General features: G+C 44.5%; 2 protein-coding genes across 2 annotated transcripts in view; both read left to right on the forward strand.

The window, feature by feature from the left end:
• LOC310780029 (uncharacterized protein) overlaps positions 1-2850 on the forward strand; it is a 28876-nt gene extending 26026 nt beyond the window's left edge. The window contains exons 4-5 of the mRNA XM_083640565.1: positions 369-482; positions 2726-2850. Coding sequence (XP_083496691.1) covers positions 369-482; positions 2726-2843 — 232 coding nt within the window. The 3' untranslated portion in view covers positions 2844-2850. The remainder of the gene's footprint in view (positions 1-368; positions 483-2725) is intronic.
• A 6164-nt stretch (positions 2851-9014) lies between these two features.
• Positions 9015-12389, forward strand: part of LOC310780027 (NLR family CARD domain-containing protein 3-like) — a 35197-nt gene continuing 31822 nt past the window's right edge. The window contains exons 1-2 of the mRNA XM_083640563.1: positions 9015-9067; positions 11839-11911. Of these exons, the coding sequence (XP_083496689.1) occupies positions 9018-9067; positions 11839-11911 (123 nt within the window). The 5' untranslated portion in view covers positions 9015-9017. The remainder of the gene's footprint in view (positions 9068-11838; positions 11912-12389) is intronic.

Raw genomic sequence — 12389 nt, forward strand, 5'->3', positions numbered from 1 at the left:
AAAAGTCACACTGTATAATGATCAAAGCCACACAATAGAATAAAAGGCATGCAAATATAAAGATCAAAGGAGTAAAACAACTTAAAAGGATGTACCACTGTGACAGTTCCATTATAGGTCAATAACAGTGTCTACAAAATATGGTTGAGATATCTCATTGTACTTAATGATGTTTTTTTAATTTTTTTTTAATTTTCTATTATCATTATTATTTTCTATTACAGTTTTTTTTTCGTTGTATTTAGTGGGAATGCGTTGTACTGTGTTTTTGCTTGGCTCTACATTGAAAACTTTAAAATAAAATATAAAAAAAGAAAAAGAAAGACAAAAGAAAATGGTCCACAATGCTCATAATATAATTATGTCAGGTTCCAGCAGAAAAGAGCAGTCTCCCCTGAGCCCAGCTGTGTGTCCATGAAGAGTGAGCAGTCTATGGATTATCCTGTTGCATTCAAAGATGGACAACACTCTACTGAGCAAAGGTAAGAATTGAACAAAGTTAGCTAATATTTAGTCTCGCTGGCCAGCCTCCTCTCCCTTCCGTCCGAGGAGTCTGGCGCCGCAGGTCTCCATAACTGGGATAAACCCTCCCCTGCTCTACTCTGCTCTCCCATTGGAGCGACTGTTTCGGTGGCAGCCGGATGTCCGCTCCCGGCTTATTAAAAGCTCTGTCATTGGCTCCGACCATGTCAATCAGAGCGGCTTCCGCTCCCTCCTCCCTGTGTGTCGCTGTAAATAGTGCCCTGCCGCCGCAGTGAAAACAACAATGCTAACTAGCTAGCAAGCTAACGGCAGAAACTTACACGCTCGCTCGTTGCTACACGCTGAAAACGGCAAGTTGGATTGTTTGAAACTATTTTCCAAGGGCACTGCCGCTAAGCGCCGCCCATCGTAATCCCACTATGGAGACCTGCGGCGCCAGACTCCTCGGATGGAAGGGAGAGGAGGCTGGCCAGCGAGACTAGCTAATATTTGATTCTATTGAACAGAGGAAAGTCACAATACTCTGCTGATTCTCTCAAAACATCACATCCAATCAGAGCATCAGAGTACAATGATTTCTTTATTAATTTTAAAGAATGGTCAGTTATGTTGTAATCCAGGTTCCCTGAGTAGTATTGAAGAAAGACATCACTCCAGGCCAATGTTCGCTCTCTTAACAGCTGTGGTCCCAGATGCAAAGTCTATCATGCCATGTCCCACAACAATGAGCCTCACATGTCTGCTTCACTATCCTGAGAAGGGTGGAAAGGCTGCAGTTCCAGACTGACTTGCACAGGACTCAGACCAGGTCTTAGTGTAGAATGCAGGTTTTGGGCACCCCAGCATAACCGGGCAATATGCGGCAGGAGTCGTCATGCACCAAAAGGGGCATGGAGTTTGCAGATTGTTTTAGCCGACACAATGGCATTGCCCTGTGTCAAGCGGCTGTCTGCTCTCACCGATGGAGAACTAGGCACAGCCTATGTGCTTGCAGATTTCCCTGGTCCAAGCTTCAAGTAGCAGCATCACACTGGGCACCAGCCCAGAAGAGCTGGGGGCACAATGTCCACGGTGGAAGCCATCAACCCCAAGAGGCAGAGGCATAATCTCTCGGTCACTCTGGCCTCCAAATGAAACTGGGCAAGCAAGCCCTGTGGGTAGCATGTCTTCCAGGAGTTAGTGAAAGAGTTCCCACTCTGACATTCCATATGCCTGTTGGATTGTTTCCAGAACCCAATGAGAGTGTCGGGCCTTGGACGCTGGTTGCTCAAGTCAGCTAGGCCTGTAAGCTGTAACTTTGTGGAGTCCATCGCCCTGTGGGCACGTTTTTTGGCCAGCGCAAGCGGGCCAAATATCTGGCATTGTCATGCCGATCCTGTCACGGATTTACAAGCCAATTTACTAGGACACGCCCCCCCCAACCCCCCCCCTTCCTGCTAGCACAGGAGACCATCAGACAGCAAAGCACGGCAGACAGCAGAGCAGAAGTGAAACTCCATGAAAGTGAAAGCAGGAGGTGCGACTATTGGCGCTGCTGACCAAAGATGATGCTTAATGTTTACAGAGTGTAATTCGAGTAGTATTTGTTAAGCCAGTTGCTGGTGGGGTTTGGTTTTCAGAGCTGTGTGTGTCCAAGCAACCAATAAGTTGTTTAATATTTGTTGTCGTTTGCCTTGGAGTGATGTTTGTTTTGTGTTCTGCGATGCGGTGGACTCGTCAAAGTGGCTCCTCTCAATGCTAAATTGCAGTTCACCATTTGTATGGCACATCAAACTCATGCAATTGTAAAATGAGAATGCATGAACTAAAATCACACAACACACTCAATAAAAATCAATCCAATATCTTAGATAAATACTGATCAAAGCCACTGTATAATGATCAAAGCCACACAATAGAATAAAAGGCATTCAAATAAGGATCAAAGGAGTAAAACAACTTAAAAGGATGTACCACTGTGACAGTTCCATTATAGGTCAATAACAGCGTCTACAAAATATGGGTGAGATATCTCATTGTACTTAATGTTTTTTTAATTATTATTTTATTTTCTATTATCATTATTATTTTCTATTACTGACGTTTTTTTCCTTGTCTTTCGTGGGAATGAGTTGTACTGTGTTTTTGCTTGTCTCTACATTGAAAACTTATAAAAAAGAAAACTAAATAAAATATACAAAAAAAGAAGAAAAGAAAAAGAAAGAAAGAAAAAGGAAAATGGTCCATAATATAATTCTGTCAGGTTCCAGCAGAAAAGATCAGTCTCCCCTGAGCCCAGCTGTGTGTCCATGAAGAGTGAGCAGTCTATGGATTATCCTGTTGCATTCAACGATGGACAACACTCTACTGAGCAAAGGTAAGAATTGAAAAAAGTTAGCTAATATTTGATTATATTGAACAGAGGAAAGTCACAATACTCTGCTGATTCTCTCAAAACATCACATCTAATAATCAGAGCATCAGAGTACAATGGTTTATTTATTCATTTTAAAGAATGGTCGGTTATGTTGTAATCCAGCTTCCCTGAGTAGCTTTGAAGAAAGACATCACTCCAGACCAATGTCCACTCTCGTAAGAGCCGTGGTCCCAGATGCAAAGTCTATCAGGCCATGTCTCACAACAATGAGCCTAGCACATGTCTGCTTCACTGTCCTGAGAAGGGTGGAAAGGCTGCAATTCCATAGACTGACTGGCACAGATTCAGATTCAGATTCAGAAAACTTTATTTATCCCCAAGGGGCAATTCAGTTTCTGCAATTCATCACCGTTGCGGGTAAACACATTGTGTCTCAGTCCTAAATCACAAGATACAAAATACAGAAACATACAGAAAGAAAAGAAACAAAAAGAAAAACTCAGTGTGATCGACCGAGGGGAAGTGCGTTTACAAGCCGATTCCTCGTCTCCTGCAGCACACATGGATCTGAGCCGCATAGATGCATGGCGCAACATTGTTTGTACACATGTAAAGTGCATAAGGTGCATGTGTAAACAATTGGTTTTAAAAAGACATAAAAAAAATTGCATACAAAAAAAGTGCAAATGCTAGGATGCACAGTGTTGTTGGTTCAAGTAGGCTACATACTACATACATACAGTAAGTACAGTTACTTCTCTGCATTCAACAGCCGAATGGCTGCGGGAATGAAGGATTTGGAGTAACGGTTTCTGAACCACTCGCTTCTTCCAGAGCGCGTTCAGGTCACTCTGCTGGACTCCAGTGATGTTGGAGCAGACTTTGACAATATTGTTAAGGCTGTTTCTCTCCTTCACAGACAAACCGTTAAACCAACATATAAAAGAAAAGGTTATAAGGCTCTCAATATAAGATCTGTAAACAGTGCACAGGATGGTTTTTGACACTTTAAAGGAGTTTATTTTCCTTAGTAGGTAGATTTTCTGTTGGCCTCTCTTAACAAGAGACTTTATGTTTGTGTCAAACTTAAGATGCGAGTCAAAAACTGTTCCCAGGTACTTATAAGAATCGACAATCTGGACGTCTTCACCATGAATGGAGCTAGCAACAGGGTCAGCTTTCTTATTTCTAAGATCGATTACAAGCTCCTTTGTCTTTGACACATTAAGATCAAGGAAGTTGTCATCGCACCATTGAACAAAATCAGGAAGGGCACAACCGTGGTTCGACTCTGCCCCCTGGAGGAGCGACAGGAGTGCAGTGTCGTCGGAGTATTTGACTATAAGGCTGTTGTCCCTGTTTAACACATTGAGTGCCAAGGACGTCTGTGCACGTCCTAAAAAAAAGTAACGTTCAGTGCCAAGGACGTCTGTGCACGTCCTAAAATCATAATTCATATTATTCCATAATTCTGCTGTTTAAGGTCGTACCTAGCCAGTGAGCATGAATCCCTTCAAGGGATCACACAGCGCCACCTTAAACATCGACACCGGAGCTGCGCCACCCACCTCAGATCCTTTAGTTTGTGCAGGAGACAGCAGGGAAAGACGTGATCAAAGAGGAAACCGATGCATGCTTATGCCAGAGCCGTATAGATTGCTCTGTCTGCAGCGGACAGTGGGCTCGGCTGCATCCGCGCTCACAACTGAGCTCTTATGCTTCTATCTATCTCCACACGATTCCCTGCCAGAAAGCCAGCATCCGAAGCCGAACGGCCAAGCCTTTTCGTTCAGTCGCGTTTGGCATTTCCTTGATGCGCGCTGGGATTCGTCCGGGGCAAAAACGGAGTCTGTGAGAAAACAAACTCTGTGCGTGTGGGGAGGAGCCCGCAGCTCAGAGGTGGAGAGGGGGGGGGGGGCACGCAGGCTGCACAGAAACCACACCACGCCACCACATCAGAAAACACCAGCCAGAGTCAGTGAATGTGCTCGAAATTAGAGTGCAAAAGGTATTCATAAAAGTGACTATATCTTGGAAAGTAAAAAAAAACGACAGAAAACCCTTGAAAGTGCACTTTTTTCAGAGCCTGTCATTTCATAATGGAACTGTCTAGAAACAAAATTTCTTCTTTGGAAGAAGCAGGAGTGTTCAATGTTTCATTAAAGTCCAGCCCTGTCAATATAGCCCTAATAGAAAAAATTCTATAGCTGTTTTCAACTGAATGGAAGTGAACCTGGCACAGGCTCCAGACAATTTTACTGAAGCGCTGTGGCACTCAATGTGTTAATCTGCAGCTGTCTGTGTACAAGATAAAGAAGACAGATGAAAAGATGCTGCCCTGTGGGCAGCCTGTGTTAGAAGTTGAAATGCCAGACATAGTGCCATTTACTAAAACACGCTGTGTTCTATCCATTAAAAAGTTTAAACAAAGGAGCGAAAGTTGATCGGGAAAATTAAAGTAGGATTTAAACCTCTCTATTATAATGTGGGGCTGCATTTTGTTAAACGCTGAGGAAAAGTCAGCAAATAAAATGATGGCGTGAGATCCAGGTTTCTCTAGGTGTTCATAGACTTTATCAAGGATAAGGAGCTTAGCGTCCTCCACACCTTTGCCAGTTTGTTAGGCAAACTGAAGTGGGTCTATTTTTTCAGCAGCCAGGGAGATGATCTCCTCTTTTAAGATTTGTTCTAGGTTTTTCATCACAATGGATGTTAGTGCTATCGGTCTGAATTTGTTTAGTTCCCTGGGATTCTTTACCTTAGGAATGGGAATAATAGTGGACTTTTTCCAGATGGAAGGGAACTGACATTGATCAACACATATCTGAAAGAGCTTTGTGAATACCTCTCCTAGTTGGTCTGCACAATGGCGCAGAGTGCGACCACAGATGGCGTCAGGGCCAGCTGCCTTCTTTGGGTTTGTTCTTTTAAAAAGGCCAATCACCTGCTCTCGTGAGATGAGATCACCAGGTCATTCTGGGGCAGAAGGGTTTCCCTCAGCCTGGAGGCATCCTGCTTAGAATCATATGTTTCAAACCTAGAAAAAAATACATTAAAAACATTTGGCAGGTCTACATTGTTAATATCATCTATGCTAATAGGCTGCCTTTTCGTGTCGTTCTGTTGATTTATGGAGGCCATAGTTTTGATGCCCTGCCAGGCTGCTCTAATGTTACCATTGGTGTACTGTTGTTCGATTTTGGTTTTGAATTTAGCTTTAGCCTTAGCTAAACTCGGACCAGGTCTTACTGGAGTGTAGTAGCTCCTTGTACCCCGTAGTTATACTATAACTACACTCCTTGTACCCCATAGTTATACTATAACTACACTCCTTGTACCCCGTAGATATACTATAACTACACTCCTTGTACCCCTTAGTTATAGTATAACTACACTCCTTGTACCCCGTAGTTATACTATAACTACACTCCTTGTACCCCGTACCCCATAGTTATACTATAAGTACAGATCTTGTTACCCTCTAGTTACAGTCTAAATTCACTCCTTGTACCCCGTAGTTATACTATGACTACAGTGTGGTACCCAGTAGTTAGCCTATATGTACAGAATTGATCCCCTGCTTTAGAATACAGCCCGCGACCCCGTAGTTACCCTGTAAGTACAGTGTGGTACCCCGTAATTAGCCTATAAGTACAGAATTGGTCCCCTGCTTCAGAATACAGCCTGCGACCCCGTAGTTACCCTGTAAGTACAGTGTGGTACCCCGTATTTATACTATAAGTACAGATCTTGTTACCCTCTTAAAGTTTAAATTCACTCCTTGTACCCCGTAGTTATACTATAACTACACTCCTTGTACCCTGCAGATCTTGTTACCCTCTAGTTAAAGATTAAATTCACTCATTGTACCCCGTAGTTATACTATAACTACACTCCTTGTACCCCGTAGTTATACTATAACTACATATAACTACAGATCTTGTTACCCTCTAGTTAAAGTTTAAATTCACTCCTTGTACCCTGTAGTTATACTATAACTACACTCCTTGTACCCCGTAGTTATACTATAACTACACTCCTTGTACCCCGTAGTTATACTATAACTACATGCTTATTTGCGGGCTGTATTCTAAAGCGTTACCTTTCTTTATTTGTCATACAGTGCCTGTTAGCAGGAGGAGAACTCTTGCATTTCTTCTCCTACTTGAACGACTACAGGGGGAGGGGGGGAGAATGAGAAGGAGTCGGTATTGGGTCTGCACATGGTGTTTTCAATAATGTTTTTGATCATTCAATAATCAGTAGGCTATACTGCACTGCTATAGGCTATAATGTAACAGACAGTAGGATACGTCCAATGCAAAAAAAATGCAAGGTGCTCTTCAAACACGACTCCAAGAAGACATCTTCCCTCAGCCGCCATACCAACACAGACTAGAGAGCTGCGCGGGCCTGAAATCTCGGCCCGAGCCCTCCCCGGCCCGTGACATGCAGGCCCGTGCCCGACCCGGCCTGGATGAGTCATGAAATTAATTGGCCCGAGCCCGTTGCGAGGCCCGACATCAATATCACGATATGACGACACATCTCTCTCTCCCTCTCTGTGCATGCTGCCGCGCTGCTGAACTCGTTGGTCCAAAACGTTGCTAGACTGTGTTGCCTAAAGACAAACACTGCAGCTTTCTCTCTGTCTCTCTCTGCCCCTCTCACACATGCTACCGTGGCCTGTCAAAATCCAGACATATTGTCTCGAGAAAGAGAACGTTAGATCGTTTAATTGCCAACAGCAACAATGCCCACAAACTGAAACATTATGTCACTCAAGCATATCGAAATTAAAACAGCAGACTTACCGTTTATAGCTGCATTGAATAACGTCACATTAGTGTCCTCACAATGTATGGTAGATGGGTTCGTTTTGAACAGGTTGAAATGAGCTTTCCCTACTGCAGTGGGGACTGTTTAACTCTCCCCTCGCAAACTTTGTTTTATGTCCATCGATCTTATTTCTCTCTCTCACGACACGGACACGGACACGCGGCTTGTTTTGTTGTTGTTTTTTACGCTGACAGTGACAGCATGCTGACTGAACGGTGGATTGTGGACTGGCAGACTAACGTCACGGTGAGGGTGTGTGTGTCTGTGTGTGTGTGGCTGTGCAGTGTGCGCTCCTCCTCTTTGTGTGACTGCTCTGAGGTGTAAAATCAAGCGAGTAATACAACGTTATTTTATTTAATTATTGAAAAACGGCCCGACCCCGGCCCGGCCCGGACCTATTAATTTAAAAAAAAGAAAAAACGAGCCCGGCCTTGGCCCGTATTGGCAGGCCCGAGGGGCCCGCGAGTGTACCCTCGGGTTTGCAGCTCTCTAACACAGACACACACACAGACACACACACACACACACACACACACACACACACACACACGCAGAGGGGGAGAGATATGTATAATGTTTGTAGGAATCCGACTGCGCTGTGCGCCCTCACCGCCCTGTCTCTCCACGCGCGCATCCAAGCTGATCACTGCTGAACTGATCATAGGTTTTCAGGATCCACACGCAGATAGCCTAATTAAACAGACCACGACCCGCCATATAGAAATGGGACCAGGCAGCGCAGCCATACAGTTTCCAAGTTTCTACAGTGAAATCAGGAATAGGCTACAGGATTTTTTTTGAGTGATCGATTTAGGGAACATTATTAGCGCCGCCGCCGCCCGTGAGAGTAACATGACTCTCTGATAATGAACTCTGATAATTTGTTATGAGTGTTATTGAAGATAATGATGAGTCAATAGCACAGGCCCGGTTCTATGGGGGTGCAAAAGCATGCATTGCGCCCTTATTTTAATTGTCTGCATGCAACGAGTGGGCCCGGCCTTCGGCCGGGCATCTGCACCCCTTCCTATCTAGGATGCATCCCTAGTCATCTTGTTCTGGAACCGGCCCTGACGGAGCATTACGCACATTATTTTCTATTAGCCTACTGTCGTTTTTTCCCCTTTCTTGTCTTTAGTGGGAATGAGTTCTACTGTGTTTTTGCTTGTCTCTACATTGAAAACTTTAAAATAAAATATAAAAAAAAAAAAAAAAAAAAAAAGAAAGAAAGAAAAAGGAAAATGGTCCACAATGCTCATAATATAATTCTGTCAGGTTCCAGCAGGAAAGAGCAGTTTTCCCTGAGCCCAGCTGTGTGTCCATGAAGAGTGAGCAGTCTATGGATTATCCTGTTGCATTCAACGATGGACAACACTCTACTGAGCAAAGGTAAGAATTGAAAAAAGTTAGCTAATATTTGATTATATTAAACAGAGGAAAGTCACAATACTCTGCTGATTCTCTCAAAACATCACATCCAATAATCAGAGCATCAGAGTAATGGTTTCTTTATTCATTTTAAAGAATGGTCGGTTATGTTGTAATCCAGCTTCCCTGAGTAGCTTTGAAGAAAGACATCACTCCAGACCAATGTCCACTCTCGTAAGAGCCGTGGTCCCAGATGCATAGTCTATCAGGCCATGTCCCACAACAATGAGCCTAGCACATGTCTGCTTCACTGTCCTGAGGGTGGAAAAGCTGCAGTTCCATAGACTGACTGGCACAGGACTCGGACCACCAGGTCTTACTGCTTGGTCCCACCAAGTCCGTCTGCGCAGCGTTCTGGCTTTGCTCCGTCCTCCGCATGGCTGCCTGGCAGCTGGATGCAAGATCGCGCGGGATTTACGAGATCGCACGATACTGTGTGTACAATGGGGTGGATGTAAAGAGCACAACACACAAACGTCACAGTCTGTCGTTGACTTGCTTTTGCTTTTCCCTTGATTTTTGTTCTTCTACCATGGGCAAGTAGGCTGACATTATTTATTTATTAGTCATACAGTGCCTGTTAGCAGGAGGAGAACTCTTGCATTTCTTCTCCTACTTGAACGACTACAGGGGGAGGGGGGGAGAAGGAGAAGGAGTCGGTATTGGGTCTGCACATGGTGTTTTATTATGAAAATTGACTGGATTCTCATGCAGTTGCTGTGTTTGACTTCCAGCCTGAACGATCTTCTCTGTGCAGCTTGACGCAGCTTCCAGGCGGGGGGACTGCCCCCTAGTCCGACACCTCACGAGTCCGACACCTCACGAGTCCGAAAATGGCCCATTGGACAGACATCTCATTAGTCCGACAGCTCGTCACTAATCCGACAGTTCGTCAATCCGAAAATAATGTGCTCTGCCTGCAGCGCAAACGACACATTTCTCCGACACATTTCTCCACTGGTTTTCTCTCCTTATTTCTCTCTCACCCCCTCTCTCCCTCCCCCTCTCTCTCAAAAGCCATTGTTTTTACCCGGGGGTCGGGGGGGGGGGGTCTTATAATAAGGGGTTTTAACCCTTATTTCATTCATGTTAAATGTTGCGTGCTTCATTCCCTCCGTAGCCCTGTATGTCGTCCGTAAAAGGAAAGGAAGAGTCTGAGGTTTTACTGCCAACTTACCTGTGGGTAGGAGTAATCTCTCTGTCCCAGTTTGATGTGATGTGTAACCCGGACGTTTTGGGTTAGCCCCCCTTTAGTGTGGAATCGTTGCTGTGGACTGTATTTATTGCATGCTTTGCGTGCCATCCTTCCACGTGTGCCGTGCTGTGCGTAATCCTATTACTGTTTGATCTATCTGCATTTGTAGTGGTTCGCCTAATCAGTTTATTTGCCTTAAGACAGGGGGACAGACAGTCCCTCTGTGACAAATGGAACCCCATAATTCACCTGTGATTCTCCATGTAGGCTATTTTAGCCTTGTTACATTCATCAAAAATAAAGCTGTAGGCCTCTATTTTCCATATTCGCATGTTGTTTGGTCTCCGACAGAGCCCTTTCCGGGCTGGTTTATTACAATCATGTTTTTGATCATTCAATAATCAGTAGGCTATACTGCACTGCTATATGCTATATATAATGGCCTGATGACAGGCAGTAGGATACGTCCAATGCTAAAAAAATGCAAGCTGCTCTTCAACACGACTCCAAGAAGACCTCTTCCCTCAGCCGCCATACCAACACAGACACACACACACACACAGACACACACACACACACGCAGAGGGGGAGAGAGAGCGAGTGTGTATAATGTTTGTAGGAATCCGACTGCGCTGTGCGCCCTCACCGCCCTGTCTCTCCACGCGCGCATCCAAGCTGATCAATGCTGAACTGATCATGGGTTTTCAGGATCCACACGCAGATAGCCTAATTAAACAGACCATGATCGAATAGGCTACAGTTCCACTTTTACCAAATAAACCAAAATTGATGTTCTGCGACAAGTTATATCATATCTACTAGCCTCTTCATTTTGCTCTGAGTGCACCAGATTAATGCATTTTACTTTAAAATATACACAATTTCTTTGTCTGGGGGGAGCACAGCCCCCCCTAGATACCCCCCAGTCGGAGTCCTATTACCTTCTTGGGGGTGCAACCCCTGTTTGGAAAGCCTAGAATCGCCTATGATGTACAGTACTATCATACTAGACAAGCACCAAGTAGGAACAATGCAGGGGGAACTAATGTTTTCAGACGGTAAACAAAATCCTTAGAGTACAAATATACTGTATGTGATTTTTCTTTAATAACCCATATGATGCGAGAAGCAGCTGGCCCCCAGCTATTTTCACTAATCTGGCCCCATTCAAAAAAGTTTGGAAACCCCTGCCTTAGCTAATGAGTTCAAAGATGGACATCATTCTAGTGAACAAAGGTAAGAATTGAAAACAGATGAGTTTGTTATTATTTGATTCTACTGAACAGAGGAAAGAAGTCATGATACTCTGTTCATTTAGTTTCTTCTCTCAAAACATCACATCCAATAATCACAGCCACATTTACAGTGGAGTTTGTTGACGTTCTACTCACCTTAGCTGAGTGTGTGTGTGTGCGTGTGTGTGTGTGTGTGTGTGTGTGTGTGTGTGTGTGCGTGCGTGCGCGTGCGTGCGTGGGTGCGTGCGTGCGTGCGTGTGTGTGTGTGTGACTTATGACGTAATACATCATGTTTTCTCCAGAGTCCACCAGTCAGAGGTTCCCAGTGGTCAGTCTGCCCAGGAGCTTCAAACAGACCTGGATTCCATATTTATGGTGTGTAAATGTTCAACAACACATTTTACTTTACATCTTACTTCAGCTACAAATTAAGTACAAAACAACCTATCTCATACCAGTCTTCATGCTGCACTCAGACCAGTGGTTTTCAGTCTATGCCCAGGGCTGGCCCGTGCTTATAGGTGAACTACTGTAGGCGGCCGCCTTTAGTTGCACTTTGGAGGCGCAAATTGTGTGCTTCACTTGCAGCGCTCTGCTGCCTCTTCCCTCCTCCATCTGCAAGATTTGTATTCCTAGATAGGCTTGGGCGTCCACCTGAAATATGTTTTTCTATGATGGGAAAGGCACAAACCGCCCACGCTACTATGCCTCTGATTGGCTTACCCTGATATTTACCCTAACCCAACCAATCATCACTCCTCATGCCTAAACAAGCACTACTACTAGCCAATCAGAGGCAGAAGAGGGCGGGTCATCATGCCTTCCCCATCCAGCTTGACTGAGGAAAAGGAAG

Source organism: Poromitra crassiceps (assembly GCF_964638095.1).
Source record: "Poromitra crassiceps genome assembly, chromosome: 7".
Taxonomy (NCBI): domain Eukaryota; kingdom Metazoa; phylum Chordata; class Actinopteri; order Beryciformes; family Melamphaidae; genus Poromitra; species Poromitra crassiceps.